Source organism: Rutilus rutilus (genome assembly GCF_951802725.1).
Source record: "Rutilus rutilus genome assembly, chromosome: 3".
Lineage (NCBI taxonomy): Eukaryota > Metazoa > Chordata > Actinopteri > Cypriniformes > Leuciscidae > Rutilus > Rutilus rutilus.
In genome coordinates this window covers 14,918,271-14,938,185 of record NC_140211.1, presented here as the reverse complement: position 1 = coordinate 14,938,185, position 19,915 = coordinate 14,918,271, and the positions used below count along the sequence as shown (strand labels likewise).

General features: G+C 36.6%; 1 protein-coding gene across 1 annotated transcript in view; it reads right to left on the bottom strand.

The window, feature by feature from the left end:
- Positions 1 to 19,915, bottom strand: part of adamtsl3 (ADAMTS-like 3) — a 164,066-nt gene that overhangs the window by 60,865 nt on the left and 83,286 nt on the right. Inside the window, exons 4-7 of the mRNA XM_084405736.1 lie at positions 17,322 to 17,449; positions 8,898 to 8,943; positions 6,849 to 7,085; positions 2,422 to 2,548 (exon numbers count right to left, since the gene is read on the bottom strand). Coding sequence (XP_084261862.1) covers positions 2,422 to 2,548; positions 6,849 to 7,085; positions 8,898 to 8,943; positions 17,322 to 17,449 — 538 coding nt within the window. The remainder of the gene's footprint in view (positions 1 to 2,421; positions 2,549 to 6,848; positions 7,086 to 8,897; positions 8,944 to 17,321; positions 17,450 to 19,915) is intronic.

The window sequence follows — 19,915 nt, the reverse complement described above, 5'->3', positions numbered from 1 at the left end:
TCACTTCTTATTGCGCTCGAACAGACAAATTCATATGACATCATATCAAAATGCCCATCTTGGCGAGTATCCTAGTAAACATAGTTGGTTATGGCTTAAGTGAGCGTGAACAGTTGAGAAATAAAACACACGTGTGTGTCAGTACACTGAATCCGTGCAGCTCTTAAAGTGACATCAGCCTAATATTCCTCCAAAATAGATGCAAATAAACAGTTTGTAATATTAACTTACCCTATTTATTCATGAAATTAACTGTCGGTGAAGGTCATGAAACAATGTACTATCATGGAAGAACTATGTTATCTTTAAAAATCCATAAATTTATATGTAAAAAGTAACAGAGTGACTGACTTGATACAATCTAAGACTGAATGCATAGATCATTTGACACAGTATCAGATTGTTCTATGGTTATCAGTGTCAATCGAATTCAGTCGTGTGTTTAAATATGGTTGTCAATCCAGAAACTTTGCAATGTGTAGTTCGAAGCATGAAAAATACATATTATGTACAGAAAGCGAGCAAAGATCACTGCCATTACAATCACTGAAGCTGTCAATTACAACAGAGATACACAAAGCTGCACTGTTGAGAAAACTCCCGTTATAATCAATGAAGCTGTCTACGCTGTGCAATGATTCTCTTATTGACATTGTGTTTATACATTGTTGGTTATAATAAAAGGATTTGTGAGTGTGCAAGTCCATTTTGAGCGGATTCTGACTAACTTAAACACATCTGATTGGCCTTTGTTTTCACAAGCTAAACAGATAGGTCTGTAATGGCTGCTGAAAATTCAGCTTTGCCATCAAAGGAATACATTACATTTTAAAATACATTCAAATATAAAACAGATATTTTAAAATGTTCACTTCACAATAGTACTATTTTTACTGTGTTAATTGAAACCAAACATATGCAGCCTTGGTGAGCAAAAGAGACTTATTTCAAAAAACATTAAAAATATAAAGACTCCAAACTTGAACGGTAGTGTATATTTATAATTAACTTTATAATAAACGTGTCATCCATCTCGCAATGCATTTTTCCTCAAAGGATACATGTGATGCTGCCAAAGGTATCTTAGAAGGCAGCATAGTCATGCTACCTACACTTTGGAACAGCCTTTGCGTGGGGAGTGTGCTTACGATGCCTAAAAATGCAGCCTACGCGGCGTTAAGTTTTGGAACAGAGCCGTAATCAGAGCCGTTTGAGCACATTGCTGTAAGACAAAGGAATTTTTGGATGAGGAAAAATCCTCGGCAGCCATCAAACACAAGACACTGCAGGATCTTACCAAAAACAATATAAAACTCAAGGCAAGAACACTGTAAAGTGCCACAGAAATAGCCTTGTGCTCCTCAGGCTGGCATGTTTTAAAGGCGACATTCAGCCGTACAGCGTGCAGAAAGAAAAAAATATCTGTCTTAATTAATTTGGGGTGTGGTTGGTTACATAAAACAGTTTGGTTATTTGATATTTTTAAACAGACATGATTTCAGCAATGGCGTCCTGCCTAAAAACCAAATACTTGCCCAGCAGACAGAAACACAAACTGAGTATTTGGGTAATAATCTTAAAGAAATGACAACTAGCTATTTACAAGCAAAAGCCACAGCATTAAGTGTGTTATTTCTCACAAATGGACTGAGAATCCCTCACATGCTTTAAAGGGAATCAATAACTCTATCTTCAGTCCCAGAATGCAAACAATCCAACTGCTGGCAATCACATAAATTAAGCAGGCTAATAAAGCTGCCAATGCTTGCACTAACCGAAGACCACAGGGAATGTAAGACTGCCCAAAACACAACCGTTTATGGCTTTAGTGTTTCTGAACCTTTAGGATTATTTGATTTGATACAGCAATAAACTTAAAAAAAAAAAAAGAGGGGAAATAGTCCAATGACTCATTCTAACATTCAGAATCATGTAGAGCTGCATGGTTAATTGGAATAAAACCAAAATCGTTATATGGCTAAGTGTGATTATCAAATGGCAAAGGAATAATTAAATGAATACAGTATATGCGCTGTGTGTTTCAGAGTGAAGCGCGTTACTGTGATACTTTCAGTGTCTCAGATTGGATCTGTTCACAGTAAATCCCGCTCCACATGAACTCATCTCTTCATCTTCTCTGAGTTTAGGTCACTTATAACGTGCATTAGAGAATGCAACATGAAAAGCGTGAAAAGCGTTTATAAACCAACTATTGTAAAGAAGCTTTAAGGGCTCCCTGCAGTTTTCTGCCATAGTAAAAGTGTTGTACAATTTATGACCAAAAAAGCTTTAAAAATCAAAACTCAAACACTAGCTTTACAACCAATCCCAGTCCGAATGTCACAGAGATAAAAAAAACTAAGCAATACTCCAAAAACAAAACCAACAAAGAGGAATGTGCTTATGTATGTGTGTACCTACGTTCTTCAGGTGAGATGTGGGGCAGCGCCTGGCCTCGGACTAGTCGGCAGGTGGAACCGTCTCCAGCGCACACGCCACAGTTGTCCTCTTTAGCGTTGCTTCCCAGTTGTCTGTCACAGCCAACTTCCTGTAATAAATGACAGAACAACCACTCAGAAAAAGGCTAAATGGGACAGAAAGGACATAGAATGGAAGTCGAGTTGCACTCAAGTCACAAAAAAAATGACTTGAGACTTGACTTACTCTCCAAATAAGACTCATTATCCACTACAGCATTTTGTAGTGAACATTTTCCTGATTCATGCCCAGAGCTGAAACACTATTTTGAGTGAAGGTCATTTCTGACATGTCTGCGGGACCTCAACCAACAATTCATGCTTCCTCCATAACAGAAACTGACTATAAAATGAATGCACTGAGAAGCTGGCCGGTGCACGGCTCCAAACTACAATGTTTAAGCTCTACCAAGCATCATCAAAATTCATGGACAGCCAACATATAAAACATGAGAGATTACCAAATCATTTTTCAGAAGTTTTCATCCCTTGCGCACAAGTTCGCTCTTAGAATCCTCAATATTTACAGAGAAATCTGTGCTACTCACAGTGATGTTCTGCAAAGAATTTGCCATCTGTGCAAGAAAAACTGCCCAGCTTTAATGCAAAATTCTGTTTACACAAGCAGGGCAATAGGGAAAGCAGCCAGAGATAGCAAACAGCATGACTTCACTCGGTAGCTCTGGTAAACCAGCACAAATAAACAGACAAGCTTCATTTACGCCAATTTACCTAATACTCACAGGAGCTGAGGTCAAAATAGGTGCAACGCAAAGGAAGTTTCATTAACACTGTAGAATTCAGTTACAGTGCAATACTGCTTTGTATTCTGATGATTGTATATGATTTGGCTTGAGTTTATTGTGTTTCTTTGCTGTCGGCCAAATGAAAAGCTGAAAGTCTACAGAAAACATTAAGAGAACTCAGAGAAAGTTCATCCAAACATTTTGTCATCATTTACTTACCGTCATGCTGTTCCAAACTTGTATGGCTCTTTTGTGTGTGCGTGTGTGTGTGTGTGTGTGTGTGCGTGTTTGGAACAGAAAATGAAGTTTAGTAGAATGTACAAGGTGTTCTTGCAAATACAAAACAAAATGTAATGTGAATGGACCAAAACAGCTCCATAAAAGACTTTGCACTTTATTCCAAGTCTTCCCGAAGCCATACAATAGCTTTGTGTGAGGAATAGACAAACACATTTAAATTTAATCATGAAAACTGGTTAAAATGTTGCCTCTGGTGTAGCTCTCAAATCTCATAACACAAAATTAATATCCACGTGGCACATCACGTTCAGTTACGAAACATGCAAGAGCAAATGGATGTCAAACCTGGCAGACCATGCCTTTTGTGTGCCATTTTTTATATATATTCAAGACCACAAAATAGATTTCTTTAAAATTTTCAGTGAATTATGACTTGTTCCAGTCTGTTCCTCAAACAACGCTAATGTATTTCAGAGGACATGGAATATTGTGCACACGTCATACTACTTTCATGGGGGAAAAAGAAAGTCAGTAGTATTGAGATAAATACATAAGGGTAAATAGTGGCATACGGGTTCGCACCGGAGGAACATTTTCATAGTTCCTATAACTTGGTGGAAGTACCCAATTATTGCCGTGTTCGCACCCCAGGAACTAGGAACGATTTTAGTATAGGAACGTCTTTTGGGGGGACTAATTTAGTTCCTTCAGAGTAGGGTCTAACCCAGCACAATAGGAACTACCAGTGACGTAAATGTATGTTGATAGACCGAACGTGTGCAAAGCACTGGCACCCGCCATTTTTAAAAAGCTGTGAAAATACAGTTTATAGCCTAAAAAAGCGTCGTTTTGTGTGTGTCCCTTTAAATGCAAATGAGCTGCTGCTCCCGTCACAGAGGGCGGAGCTTCAAGAAGAGCTTGTGTGTTAGCAGCTCCCTTACCTCACACAGACACACACTAAAATGTCAGAAACTGTTCTGCCTTTAATGTTCAAACCGGAGTCGCACAATGATGGAGAGACTCAAGAAGAGTGGCAACATGTAGAATGCAACAGGACGTTTCTGAATGGTTCATTTATGAATTCATGTAGCTGATGTGGAGTTAACTATCTTCTAGTCATTCATTAAATTGCGTTCCCGGGGGTGGGGTTAATGTAAATTTTAGGGTCTGTGATGTCACTAACCCGAGAGGAAGCTTGTGTAGTCCCTATCAGTTGTTAACGTCCTTTGTATTTAACAAAGCCATATTTAACTTTGAGCGTCGTAACTTTGCAGATGTTGTTTATGCTCAAACATCAACATTACACACTAACTAAAGTTAGAAAAGTGAAATCATAATCAACCACCCCTTCAACAGTTGTATCTAATAACACATTAGATAGGACCGTTAAACAGATCATAAACTAATGTAGACAGAGAATGGGAGCACTGTGTGCTCAGGCTCTGCCGTTCTCAGCGCCGTCAAAGTAAAAGTCCACAGCACTGTCAAAATAAAAGTCCCGCACAACAACCAGAGGCAGGATATTAGTGATGGCTTATGTTATTACAGAGTTTCTACTGGCAGTGTGAATGAAACCAGGAAAATGTTTAGTTCTCGGAGGACCGCCCTGCAAATTCCTATAAATACTCAGAGCGAAAGTCCCCATTTCTATATTTGGGTGAACTATTTCTTTATGCACATCAAACATAGCCTTTATAAACACTGCAAAGTTATTCAAGCTCTAGGTGCACTGGAAAGTTATTTGTGAAATGAATGCTAAATTAGTGCTAAATCAAGTCTAATATGTATGCAAGCTTTCAGCTTGTAATTACCGTTAAGTAGTTTCCAAGCAACTTCTTTTTTGAAATCCTGCGTTTTAACTTCCTAAACTGGAGCCATGGTCAAATGGAAACTCAATCCCTGTCTTTCTGTCGATTCGGCCTCTTTCTCTCTTTTGCTCACACAAGGACACAGAACTGAGGTCAATCTGGCAGAATCGTGACCTAAATATACCCCAAATCCACACATATGTAATACTGAAAAAGAGAGACGGTTTTCCTATGTTTATGGTCATTATTTCATTATCTTTTCACTTTCGCTGCAGGTTTTATAAAAATAGTTTTAGGAAATGTGAACTGCGCAGTTAGAAACATCCAGAATGGAAAACCTGTTGGCATCAGTACTGCCAAACAATAACATTAAGCTTTTGGACATGCAATAAAAAAGACTGATACTATGGCAGAAGCAGATGGTTTGGTAACTCCAGTGGATGGATATTTGATCCAAATATATTCAGGAAAAGAAATGGATAAAACTGTAAAGCTTATTCTCATTGTAATAATATTACTGTAATGCATGTCAGAACAGAGCTGAAAAGGTCAAGAATTCTCCCTCGTAAATACTGAGTGACTCTGGCTTCAGAAGAACGTTTTTCACCTCATCAACAAGCCTAGACTGTACTTTAAAGGACAGAGGTCTTAACTTAAGCGCTGTAAATGCTCACTTAAGTAGGCTTATGCATAAATAACATTTTCGGATTTCAGTTTTTAACAGAACTTTGGTTTTCTGGGAGTTTTGCCATCTCATACTGCGTTCAAGTGCACCTGGTAAGCACCTACTTCCGCTAGACAGTCGTTTTTACAACTTCTCACAAATCCAAGCCAGAAACAAAGTACAAAAACAGCCAAAACCAATCAAATAAACAATGGAAAAGGTGAAAATTAATCATTATGATTAGAGTGGTTTAATTCAAGTTTTGTGAAGAGATTTGATTGCTTTAAATGTTGAACAGATTTATTTTTAGCTTAGAGCGCATCACATACAGTAGTTCAGTAAACTACTGTTTAATAAAAATGCATACTTTGTTCTGTACCGAAAACATAATGAACCGTGACTTCAAAACAGAAGTACGTACCGAACCATAATTTACTGTCACACCCCTAGTGTTTACCATATGTGATGTTCTCTTTGTATGTGTGTCGATCATAGTTTAGACGTAAATAAAATCATAAATTAAATCTATTCATCATATAAAGTGATTGTATCTTTTAACAAGACTTGGATTCATATGGATGATTCATATGGATTCATTTTACAATGCCTTTATGACCTTTTTGGATCTTTACAGTTTTAGTTACTTGGAATTTCAAAAGAGTGACAGAAACCTCTCTGGTTTCATGAAAAATATCTTCATTTGTGTTTAGAAGATTAACCAAAGTCTTGTGTTTGGAACAACATATTTTTGCATGAACTATCCCTTTAAATAGACAAAAGAGCATACTAAACAGCTAATGCTCGCTATAGTGCCCCTTGTGGCAACTCTTATGATGTAATGCTCTGATATTTCAAACTCGAAGGAAGCATCACTGGCAGCTTCCGTAGCTTAAGTTAATTCAGTAACGGTTACCTGACAGATCCCACTGATACACATATCCAGAGAGTCCGCTTTACACCGAGTGCCGTCCAACACTTTGGGCGCCAGTTCTACCACCAGGCTTTTCCCCCGGGCCTGACATCGGAGGGTGCAGGGTGAAATAGGGTCGTACGTCACAGGTATCCACTCGTAGGTTTGTCCCTGGTACTTGATGTCATTGTGGGCAGAGCATTGTTGAGTCCTGAAGTCACCTGACTCTAGAGGACAGTCCTGATTGGTAGAAAGAAAATGTGGCAGCTATCAGATATTTTTTACATCTTTGACTATAATTTAATAACACTGACATTTAAAAGACCCAACAGTAACAACTGGCCCGACAATGACAATGGAAATATTATTTTCTATGAGGTAAGATTAAATCGTGACCTTATGCGTAACATCATAAAGCATATGCAGATGACCGGGTGCATTAACGAATGGAGACAGTGTAATTGAACTGTGGCAAACCAGCATGTTTTGAAAAACAATATTTCCTATGTCATCTCCTGTGCACTGAAGAAAAAAACAATTCTTCCTCTATAGCTTGGGACTTTGAACTCATTTAATCATTTGATCGGCTCAGAAACCCCCATGTGCAAAGATCATCAGTGATGCCCATAATTGAAACGTCTCCATCGGATGGAGCGATTACAAATGTCAGGATCAGTAATGGAAATAAAAAGAACAATTCAACAACGAATCTCATCAATGGCAATTATGAAGCCTGAGAGGGAAGACCAGGCATCAGTTCTCACTGTTTTGATGGAAATTGAATAAATGTTATGCTGGGGATCTTTCCCAGATGGCTCTGATTGGAATTGTGGGCGAAGGAGGAATGTGATTTCAGATGAAACCACTTCAATGGTAGAAAAACACTTGCTTTTGATGAAAATGGTCTTTGAAACACATGGGCATCTAACAGCTCTCAAAATTAGATTGTCGAGCAGTTGGGGACTATTGACTGAATCATAAAGCACATCTCTGGTTCTGATTCCACTAAACAATTCTGGTTAATAACAATTCCATTAACGTTTATTTTTGAGACTTTTTGAGATGTTAGCCAAAGGAGTTTAAGATTGATTTGTGAATCATTTGAACAATTCATCAAAGAATCAATAAAGAACTGGCTCACTGTTTTTTTGTTACAAGGAAAAGATCCAACTCAAAAGAATGAATAATTTGCGAATAGAAAATCCCTTGCATAAGAAAAAGAATGTAAACCTTCAATATCTATTAATGAAATCAAATATTTAAAACTAATAACCAGCTCTTGATTCCCACCTTAAAATCGACATGTCACACTTGGAAAATGCACATAAAATCTTATGAAATTACTTCTATTTCTCCCTCACTTTTCTTAGGCAGCCCCTAAGCTGTCCATTCCTGCTCCTGGAGGGCCACTGTCCTGCAAAGTTTAGCTCCGACTCCAATTAAAAACACATGAACCAGCTAATCAAGGTCTTACTAGGCATACAAGAAACTTCCAGGAAGGTGTGTTGAGGCAAGGCAAACTCTGCAGGACAGTGGCCCTCCAGGACTAAGTTTGGACACCCCTGCCCTAAAGGGACATGGAATAGGAAATAGGTTGGAGGGAAAACTATATTTAAGTGCTTTTGCAAGTGAACACATAGTTTCTCAGGGAAACGCAAATATTTTGCAAATTATATTATTCCGCAATGTACTTCTGTAAAAACGTTTAAAGTACACTGCCAAATTGAGTAAACATGAATTTATGAAAGGTTAAATCCTCCTTGAGTAAACTGTGATTAATCTGCAGACTTGTGTAGTGTTTCAGGGAAAATCTGTGGAAATCCACTAAAATGAATAGTGTTAAAATGTGTTAAACGGAGCTGTGAGTGCTACCCTCTTACTGGTAACAGGAAGAATGACCAAATTAGTCCAAATATCTAATAAACGAACATGCAAGGGATGGGGCATCTGTATAAATTTATGAACGGCAGGCATTTCAATTCTATATAACTTTGTGGCACTTCTGCAGATGGAGACTCCTGGTGGGCCTCATAACATATCATACTGACTTACTGTGTTGCTGCATGTTCTGTAGCGGATGTTTCTGCCCTCACAGTTCCTGTCGAACAAACACAAAACAACAAAATCAGATACGTTACAAAGTCATTGTTCTTCTTTGTGGTACAGCTGCTCCGTCTTTTGTATCAAGGGGAAAGGAAACACCCTATTTATCCCTGCAGAAATCATTTTTAGACCTGCTCCTGATCATTTTTTCCCACTCGTTTGTGAGGTTCTTTGTTTGCTTGTGTGCTTTTTGAGAACATAAAATGAATGCATGCTACAGCATATCAAAAACAAAATTTCCTCGACAAAAAGCCTTGTTTTCTATTGTGAAAGATTGCCAGTCAGGTAATAACAATAACACTGTCAAGGCAGAAGATGTGCATGAAAAAAAAAAAAAATATATATATATTTGCAACTTGTGATTATCTCTAATGGCACCAAAAATACATGACTCCAGCTACAGCTGTATGAAATATGTAGCAATGTGTTTTGAGAAAAGGATGTTTAGAGACAGAAATACAGAAAAAAAGGACAACAGGATATTGGCTTTCTAAATGTCCTATTACCTCAGCCTAAAAACAGTAGCCAATCATATTTCAGCTTATTAATTCCGTTCAGAAGAGCAGCAGTCACCCTAAACAGAAAAGGTTCACATCACACTGAGGGATGGAGGGAAGATGCAACCAGACTGTTATTAAGATCTTATTAGATAATCTTTTTCTCCAATCATCCTGCCCTTGAGCAAAACGATTGGGAATGGAATACTTATATTTAGAGAATATTTCATAGTATACACTGCATCCTGCAATACATTTTTTTTTAAACAGTAACACTGTGTCTACATCGAATGCGACCGTTGTCGTGTCGCACCACAACAGCTAGAAGCTGTCCGCGCTGTACGTGACAAAACTGACCATTGCAAATCCATTTGTTCTTCATGTCGGAAGTAGCGCGGATGCTTGAAGTACGTCAGAAAATGAACGGGGCATCAGTGTACGGTCTGGATTTTGTCGTGTCGCGTCACGCCGCTCTGCATCCAATGTAGACAGAATGACTGATTATATTATGTTCTATTTGCTTTTGTTGTTCCAAGTTCCAATTCCAATTTCTAAAGTATTCTATGCTACACCGTTGTAACATGACCTCACTACATTTGCCGCATGTTTAATTCAGCAAGGGGTCTCCAGTTGTAATCCTGAAAATAAAAACGCTTGTTTAAAATGTCTTAAAGGGGTGGTATAATGCCCTTTTCACAAGATGTAAAATACATCTCTGATGTCCCCAGTGTGTATGTGAAGTTTTAGCTCAAAATACCCCACAGATATATTTATATAGCATGTTAAAATTGTCACTTTTTGAGGGTGAGCAAAAACGCACCGTTTTTGTGTCTGTCCCTTTAAATGCAAATGAGCTGCTGCTGCTACCAGCACAGAGGGCGGAGCTTCAACACCTTGCACTCACACAAACATGCGCTGAAAATTTCAAAAGCTTTAGCCTTTTATGTTCAAGCCGGAGTCAGAAAGATGGAGGGACTCAAGAAGAAGTGACAACATGTAGACAACATTTCTGATTGGTTAGTTGATTAATTTTTGTAGCTTATGTGTAGTTATCATCTAGTCACTGATTAGCATATTCTATCTTGATAATCTATAAATCGCGTTCCCAGGGCAGGGCTTATGTAAATTTTAGGGTTTGTGATGTCACTAACCCGGGAGGAAGCTTGTGTAGTCCCTACCAGCCGTTTGTTGTAGTCCTTAAAAAGCAATTTCTTTAAAAGAAAATATCTTCCTTTGCTTTGAATCTTCCTTTGCTTTGAACTTTGAGCGTCATAACTTTGCAGATGTTGTTTATGCTCAAACAGCAACATTACACACTAAATAAAGTTAGGGACGGACCACCCCTTTAACATTTAAAGGGATACTCCACTTTAAAATGAAAATTCTGTCATCATCATATACTCACCCTCATGTTGTTTCAAACCTGTATGAATTTATTTCTTCTGCTGAATAGAAAGGAAGATATTTAGAAGAATGTCAGTAACCAGACAGTTTCTGGTCTCATTGACTTCCATAGTAGGAAAAAAATATACTATGGAAGTCAATGAGACCAGAAACTGTCTGGTTACTGATTCTTCTAAATATCTTCCTTTCTGTTCAGCAGAAGAAATAAATTCATACAGGTTTGAAACAACATGAGGGTGAGTATATGATGATGACAGAATTTTCATTTTAAAGTGGAGTATCCCTTTAACAGCCAGATCAAATAGTGAGTCATGTAATAATGAGACATTGGAGAAGACATTACTTCTGGTTAAACCATCATTGGCATGTCATGCCAGTCAGCGATCAATCACGGTTTGTAATGATCCTATTATTTTATAGAATTATACCACAATAGGGTAGAAAAAAGTGACATCTGAGACTGCTCAACATGTAATTAAAATGAAACATCTGCTATTTTCTGATTGGCTGCAATTGTGTCAGAGCAGTTTCTTGCAGTGAGGACAGTAATATTTAATATTTTTGTGAAATATTATTTCAATTTAAAATAACTTTTCTATGTGAATGTATTTTAAAATGGAATTTATTTCTGAGATGCAAAGCTGAATTTTCAGCATCATTACTCCAGGCTTCAGTGTCACATGATCCTTCAGAAATCATTCTAATATGCTGATTTGCTGCTCAAGAAACATTTCTTAAAACTTTTCTTTTTCAGGACACTTTTATGACTACAGCTTTACTGTCATTTTTGATAAATTGAACGTGTCCTTGCTGAATTAAAGTATTAATTATAGTATTAATGAAAGGATTACTGCAATGTACTTCATAATGCAACACAAGTATGTGTTTTTATTAGCTTAAACTCTAAATCTCTGATCAGTCTTCTCTTTCAGGTCAACTACGGCCTGAGTTGTCTCCACTCTAAACCATAGATGTCTGTTATTTCTACTCCAGTGCTCTTTAACAGGTGCTCTGGCCTGTGTGCAAGCGATATTGCTCGGATGCTACGATTCAGAAAGAGCGTCTTTGTTCGCTGACCACATAATCAACTGTGGAATCACATCCAGATCTTCTTGTAATCAGCAGAACCCAATCACAACACAAGCTGGCCCGCCGCTCGAGCACTTCTAAAGTTCTACTGACAATAAACAAAAGGAGGAAGAGAGCGGGGGTAATTCCAGTAGCTCACAGCAAACTCATGATGGTCTGTTTAATATCGCAAAGACTTTATCTGTGCAAGACATTTTTCTGTGGATGAAATTGCATCAAATGTCAAATTTGTTATTGAAAAAAATCTTTTGATTGACTAATACAAGATTTTCTTTTGTATAAATCCCCAAACCACGAGTCAAGCAAACTCAAGAACCCTATAAACCAAAGAGCTACTTCAAAAATGCAGAAGTACATAAGACAAGAGACAAAAGTTTGACTTTTTTTTGTTGAAAGAAATTATTATTTTAATTCGGGAAGGCATTAAATCGATCAAAAGTGACAGTTATGGAAGCTTGTTTCCGCCACAAAATAAAAAAAAATTAAATGATAATTGCGACTTTTTATCTCACAATTGCGAGTTTACATCTCGCAATTCTGACTTTATTTCTCCGAATTGCGAGATACAAAGTCAGAATTGCGTGAAATAAAGTCGCAATTGCGTGTTATAAAGTCAGAATTGCGAGATATAAAGTCAGAATTGCGTGAAATAAAGTCAGAATTGCGTGTTATAAAGTCAGAATTGCGAGATATAAAGTCGCAATTGCGTGTTATAAAGTCAGAATTCTGACTTTTTTCTCGCAATTGCGACTTTATATCACGCAATTCTTACTTTATAACACGCAATTGCGAGTTTATATCTCGCAATTCTGACATATTTTCTCAGAATTGTGAGATATAAACTCACATTTGTGAGATATAAAGTCCAATTCTAAGGGGGGAAAAAAAGACGGACTTTTTTTTTTTTTACCTCAGAATAGTTTATCTCACAATTCTGACTTTATAACACGCAATTGCGACTTTATATCATGTAATTCTGACTTTATATCTCCCAATTGCGTATTATAAAGTCAGAATTGCGTGATGTAAAGTCGCAATTGCGAGAAAAAAAGTCTGAATTCTGACTTTATAAGACGCAATTGCGACTTTATTTCACGCAATTCTGACTTTATATCTCGCAATTCTGACTTTATAACATGCAATTGCGACTTTATTTCACGCAATTCGGACTTTTATATCTCAAAATTCTGAGAAATAAAGTCAGAATTGCGAGATGTAAACTCGCAATTGTGAGATAAAAAGTCGCAATTATCTCTTAAAATGTTTTATTCTGTGGCGGAAACAAGCTTCCATAGACAGTAAAGATATTTATGATGTTTATTTCAAATAAATGTTGTGTCAAATGCTTTCTATTCATCAAAGAATTCAAAAGAATGTATCATGATCTCCACAAAAATATTAAGCAGCACAACTTTTTTCAACACTGATATTAAAAAAAAGAAATGTTTCTTGAGCAGCAAATCATCATATTAGAAGGATTTCTGTAGGATCATGTGACACTGAAGACTGGAGTAATGATGCTGAAAATTCAACTTTGATATTGCAGAAATTAATTACATTTTAAATATATTAAAATAGATAATATTAATAATTAATAATATTTCACAATATTACTGTTTTACTGTATTTTGATCAAATAAAAGCAGCCTTGGTGAGCATTGAAGACTTATTTTAAAAACATTGAAAAAAATCATACAGACCCCAATCTTTTGAAAGGTATCGTACATTCATCCAATTAGCAGGCACCAAAGCGACTTAAAAAAAAACTTAATGAATGTTCTTGGGAAAAAATAATCCTCACACAGGAAGCAGTTAAATGCAAATCATTGAGAGCAATTTTACATTGAGGGTCAGTAGAAGCATTTCCAATGAGACCTGAAGAGTAATTGGCCCTTTCGCTTGTTTTCAGTTGGATCTAACCGCTCAGTTAGCTCTAAATGATTATTGTGGCATAAATGGTGTGTGACTTCCATTTTCTATGAGTATTGCTTTAGCTTTTGTCATCTACCCTCCAGCAATGAAGTAATGGGAAATGAGCTACAAAAACATGATTGTGTCCAACATGATAAACAAAAAAACAGATATCTATCCAAATTTTAATGCGCAGAGACAAGCCATTCATTGGGTTATTTGCACAAAGAGTGTAAACACTATGGCGCTATCAAAGCATTGCTCTGTTTGTCTCAGAGAGGACTGATACACCTGAAGAGAGCTATCCGTTAGCATTCCCATTCATTTCAATGGAAGTTGGTCAGTAGAAAGTACACAATTTCTCTCTCAGGTCTGTAGCCAATCACCTGAGCTCTAAATAGCATGCGACTGATCACTCTGGAGCAGTATATGGCATAACGCTACGAACGGTATGACAAGAGGAAAGACAGGATCAGCTTCTACCAAAATAAGTGGAATTGTCTCCAACGGATTGATCCATGAAAACAATTTGAACATATTTCAACTGAGTCAAAGAGAGTTAAGGCCCGTTCACACCAAGAACGGTAACTGTAAAGATAACTATAATGATTATTATATTAGCATCCACACCAGCGGACAATATCATTCTGTTTATTACAAGCACATATGAAGAGTTCAGATGCAAAAGCCTCTAAGTGCCATCTGAAATTTTCTTCTAGAATGATCATTTTTATCAAGCTTGTATATTTAAGTTCAATAATTTCACTTAAATGACAATTAATAGGTAATCTTCATTGCCATTTAAGTGAAGTTACTGAACTTAAATATACGAGCTTGATAAAAATGATCATTCTAGAAGAAAAGTTCAAATGGCACTTGCATCTGAACTCTTCATGCTGTCCACTGTCACCTTAAATGCTCAAGCTCTTAAATCAATTCTGATTGGCTGTCAATGTTTTTATATTTCAACAGCTGGAAAAAAATCATTCTGGAAGTAATTCCAATGACATTGTTCCTATCGTTACAGTTGTGGCGTGGAACTTGCTATTCTTTTATATGTAGTTCTATCATGACAACTCTCTAAAGATTTTTAGCATGGTAATGGATATGACAATGTATCTGCTACACTGCTGCTGCTGAATTGCTGCTGCTGCAGAGTAAGTACAGGAACTTGCTACTGCCAATACATACTGATACACTGCTGGGATTATGTAAGACATACTGCTGCACAAATAGCATATATATAAACTACCCATAGCAGATCTATACAGGTGGAGCTGGGGAAGGTGGAGGTTTCGGGGGAACTTTGAAAGCGAGCTGCAAACTGCTATGGTGAATGCTAACCAGCCAGTTAAATGTTGTGAGCAGCAAGCACATTGGCTGCAGATGTGACATGAACCAATCAGCTTGTGCCAAGTAGTTAATGCTGTGAATCTCATTAGGTTGCGTTAAGGAACCATCAGCCAGCCCATCAGTTTCATGACAGAACTAGGCATAACGCTTTTTAAGAAATATATCTTTATCGTTATCATTATAGTGTGAACGGACCTTTAGACTTGATAACTTGAGAGAAACAGACAGTCCCGCCCCAAACTAATGCCATTGGTTGAGCCAGAGTTGGGTTGGTCAAGCAAACAGCAATCTTTTGATAGTGCCACAGCGTTTACACTTTTCAGGAGAAGATCTGATTAATGTCATATTAAGCTGGGATAGGACAAAGTATTTTAACACAAAAAAGAAAAAATTCACCTTTACAAAGTTTACGATTAAAAAGTTAACAAACTTACTTTTTACAAGTCAACAAAGTTTGTTTTAACGTTCAAGAAACTAAAATTGGCTACAAACAAAACAATCCAATTTGCATTTCAAGATGAATATTATACCCAGAAAACACACTTTGCTGTATCCATGAATCATTCAATTCTCTCGGCTTCATTTTAATGACAACGGCTTCCTTAATATATTCTAAATCATGTAAATTATGCACATGCATAATGTGTACTAACATTATTACTTGAGGAACAAAACCTTTTCTTTGCTTTAGAAGGACAGAAATATGACAGAAATAGAAGTTGAATTGCAAAAAGAGAGAGAAAGATACTTGAGTCCAAAGTGTCTGTCAAGTTTTCCATTCTCTCTGGAAAGGAAGCACTTCTCTGTCCTCTCTCTGAGATCAGCGATAACAACGGGGCAGCCTGACATCATGACAGATATCGGCATGTTGACGACGATGTAAATCAACTGTTGTCATATACAATACAATCTAACAAAGACAGATAGGCGAATTGTACCGTGTTCTTGTCTGTAGAAAAAGAGCTGCAGTAATTGAAAAACCTAGCCAAAAGACATCTATCTCTAAACAAGAAAAGAGAATTTAGTCATCAGAAAAGCATAACTTGTTTGCAGATATTTTGTTTTGATTAAATGTAACTGAAATGTCAAAATACCTTTTGGAGCAACTGCACACTGTAAAAGAAAAAATCCTGATAGATTCATGGCAAAAAATGCAGTTGTGGTTGCCAGAAATTCACAGTAAAAAAAAAGAAAAAAGAAATACTGTCTATAAATAAAAAATAAATAAATAATTTTGGGTATTATGGGATGGCATACTGGTGACAGCATATTTCACACCTTATAACAGTATATTGCATCAAGTGAAACCGCATTGTATAGACAGTGAACATGGTCAAACACAGAACCTTATTAGGCTAACAAACATGACACAGCAATAAACATTAAATAGGTTGTCATGCTTGAATGTAAAAACAACATTATTTTATCACATATTTTACATTGTTGCAGCACCTCTCTTCCCAGTCTGTCAGTAAAGCTCTGTTTAGCTTCAGTCTCTATAAAGCCCCTCCCTCTGAAAAGCCGAATATGCTCTGATTGGTCAGCTGGGCCTGTGTGTTGTGATTGGTCAACCGCTTCCAGTGTGTTTGGCAAATGTCTCGCCCCTTACCATAATCGCGAGTTTCAACACACTACTAACGCGACTCAACCAGGCATCCCCCCTTTTTTTGTGTATGCCTCGGATGGTAATTATTTAAATGAGGAATATTGTGACGTGTATACGTTCCTGGAAGAAAACTCCCTTTGGAGTGACTTTGTGCTTTGTGACTTTGAGCTCCTCTTTAACGAAGTCATATAAAATATAACAAAAATGTGATGTTTTTATCTGTACAGTATATGATTTTGACAGGTTTTTAATGTAGCATTTTTGCAGTGCAGGTTTAAAGGAAGGCTTAGGGTTCGACAAGTCATAAAGATATGAATGCATATCTCTGTGTGTGTGTGTGTGTGTGTGTGTGTGTGTGTGTGTGTGTGTCTGTGTGTGTGTGTGTGTGTGTGTGTGTGTGTGTGTGTGTGTGTGTGTGTGTGTGTGTGTGTGTGTGTGTGTGTGTGTGTGTGTGTGTGTGTGTGTGTGTGTGTGTGTGTGTGTGTGTGTGTGTGTGTGTGTGTGTTCACTCACACTCCATTGAGACACCTGCGTAGAGAATACGAGGCTCCACCTCCACAGGTACGAGAACAGTCACTCCACGAGCCCCAGGCATCCCAACCGGTGTCCCTTTCCTCATCTGAGCGGGTCGTTCTTGAGGACTGCAACACACAAAAACACCACCATTTAAAGATGTACTACTTTTTTTATGCTACAATATTTTCTCGAATCCAATTTCTAAATCGAGTCTAGTCTACTATAAGTAAACCATTCTTAGCAATGCGGTTGAATTTTCTGATGTTATACACTACCAGTAAAAGGTAGTGCAAACAATACAGCAAAAACAGTAATATTATGAAATATTATTACAATATATAATAACTCTTTTTTTATCTGAATAAAAAATGTTTATTCAACATTATCAACATCTAATATGATGATTCATTCTAATATGATGATTTCCTGCTCAGTCATTATCAGTTATATTGGTGCACAATTATTAATCACTGTTCTTATTATCAATGTTGAAAGTTTTTGCTAAATAATTTTTGCTTTAATATTTTTGTGTACATTTTTCAGGATTCTTTGACGAATAGAAAGTTTAATGAACTGCATTTATTTGAAACAGAAATCTTTTTTAACATTATAAATGTCTTTACAGTCACTTTTGGTACATTTAATGTTTCCGTGCTGAATGACTTTGTACTTATCCTTTCAAATAACTTTTGAATTGTAGTGTATCATAGTCTCAACAAAAATACAAAGCAGCACAACCATTTTCAACATTGATAATAATGAGAAATGTTTTTTGAGCAGCAAATCAGCATATTAGAATGATTTCAGAATGATCATGTGACACTGAAGACTAATTTACATTTTAAAAGATATTAAAATAAAAACAGTTATTTTAAATTGTAATAATATTTCATAATATTGCTATTTTTACTGTATTTTAATCAAATAAATGCAGCCTTGGTGAGCATAATAATTACTATTCCAAACATTTGACCGGTAATGTAGGTGTATGAATGTCTTCGGTTAATTTAAAAAAAGTACAAAGGCAAGAAAATGCATTCTAAGCAGTTAAAAAAAAATAATAATAATTTATTGTTCATACTGAAGGGTTCCCACACCTTTTCACCAATTTGTGAATTTGGATTTTTTTTTTCATAATAAACTGTTCAATGATACCCTCTACTTTTAGATCTCGGGTTTCTCTTCTTTAGACCTGAAAAATCGTATCGTTCTCAGTTGTGAATGTTATTGCTGCACAAACTTTTTTTTTTTTTTTTAGAAGAAAAACACTAATTCATTCCCCAGTTTTATTTATGTTTCGGTCACCCACCTATCCATTGAGTTCCTTCACTTTTCCCACCAGTAAATCCCACTTGGACACCAGCTACACACTGACCTTGAACATTAGCTGAGCTCCTTGCGTTCCAGAATACTTTTGCTTGATATCTTTACCCACTCAAACTCCTGTGTGTTGATATAAGTTATAGAGCAAAATATACTAACGTCTAGCTCAGACTGGCTTTTTATTTGGTGTCAAATCAATTGAAGCTCGCATTTACTGACCTCAGCCTCCCATGTGTCCGATCTAAAAGCAGCCAAGACTGTAATAAAGCAATAAGACACGAGAGACTCTGACTCGTGTCGTGTCTAATAACAACCCTGTTCTGAAATCTCATTTACATACAGATTTAGAAACGGCACATCAAGTTTGACATAACATTGGTTCGTAGCTATAGTGCCATTTTAAACGTAATGAATAAGATTCAAGTGCTGCAGTGGAGGGCAAGTTTTTCAGTGAACAACAACCAATTTTCACACACAGTTTCAGAAGACTTGCAATATAGTGCACAAATCATATGGACTACTTCTTAGGCTTTTATGGTGTTGTTTGGTGGTTTATGGAGCTTAACAATCTATTGCTGTGTATAAAAACATCCTGAAGGCCCTTGAAAAAATCTCATTTTAAAATTCAACATTTTTTCTCATTGAAAAATTCTTATTTGAATGCCTTTCACAGAAAATATAAGAGCAAAGGGGGGAAAAAGAGAATCACTAAATAATTACAGAATTTTTGGCTTGATCTATTTCTTTGAATCTCTAATGCTCATCGAGACTAATGGATCACAAATACAGTAAAAACAGCAATATTGTGAAATATTATTACAATTTAAAATATCAGATTTTTATTTGAATTTATTTTCAAACGTAATTTATTCATGTGATGCAAAGCAGAATTTTTAGCATAATTACTCCAAAATTCAATGTCACATGAACCTTCAAAAATCCTTCCAATATGCTGATTATTAATGTTGAAAATTATGCGTAATATTCTTGTGGAAACCATGATACTTTTTGGGGGGGGGGATTCTTTGATGAATAGAAAGTTTAAAAGAGCAGCATTTATTTGAAATAGAAGTCTTTTGCAACATTATAAATGTCTTTACTGTAACTGTTGATCAAATCAATGCATCCTTGCTGAAGTTGCTGATTAAAAGTATTAGAGGTAAAGGGGTGGTTGATTCTGATTTCACTTTTTAAACTTTAGTTAGTGCGTAATGTTGTCGTTTGAGCATAAACAACATCTGCAAAGTTACGACGCTCAAAGTTCAAAG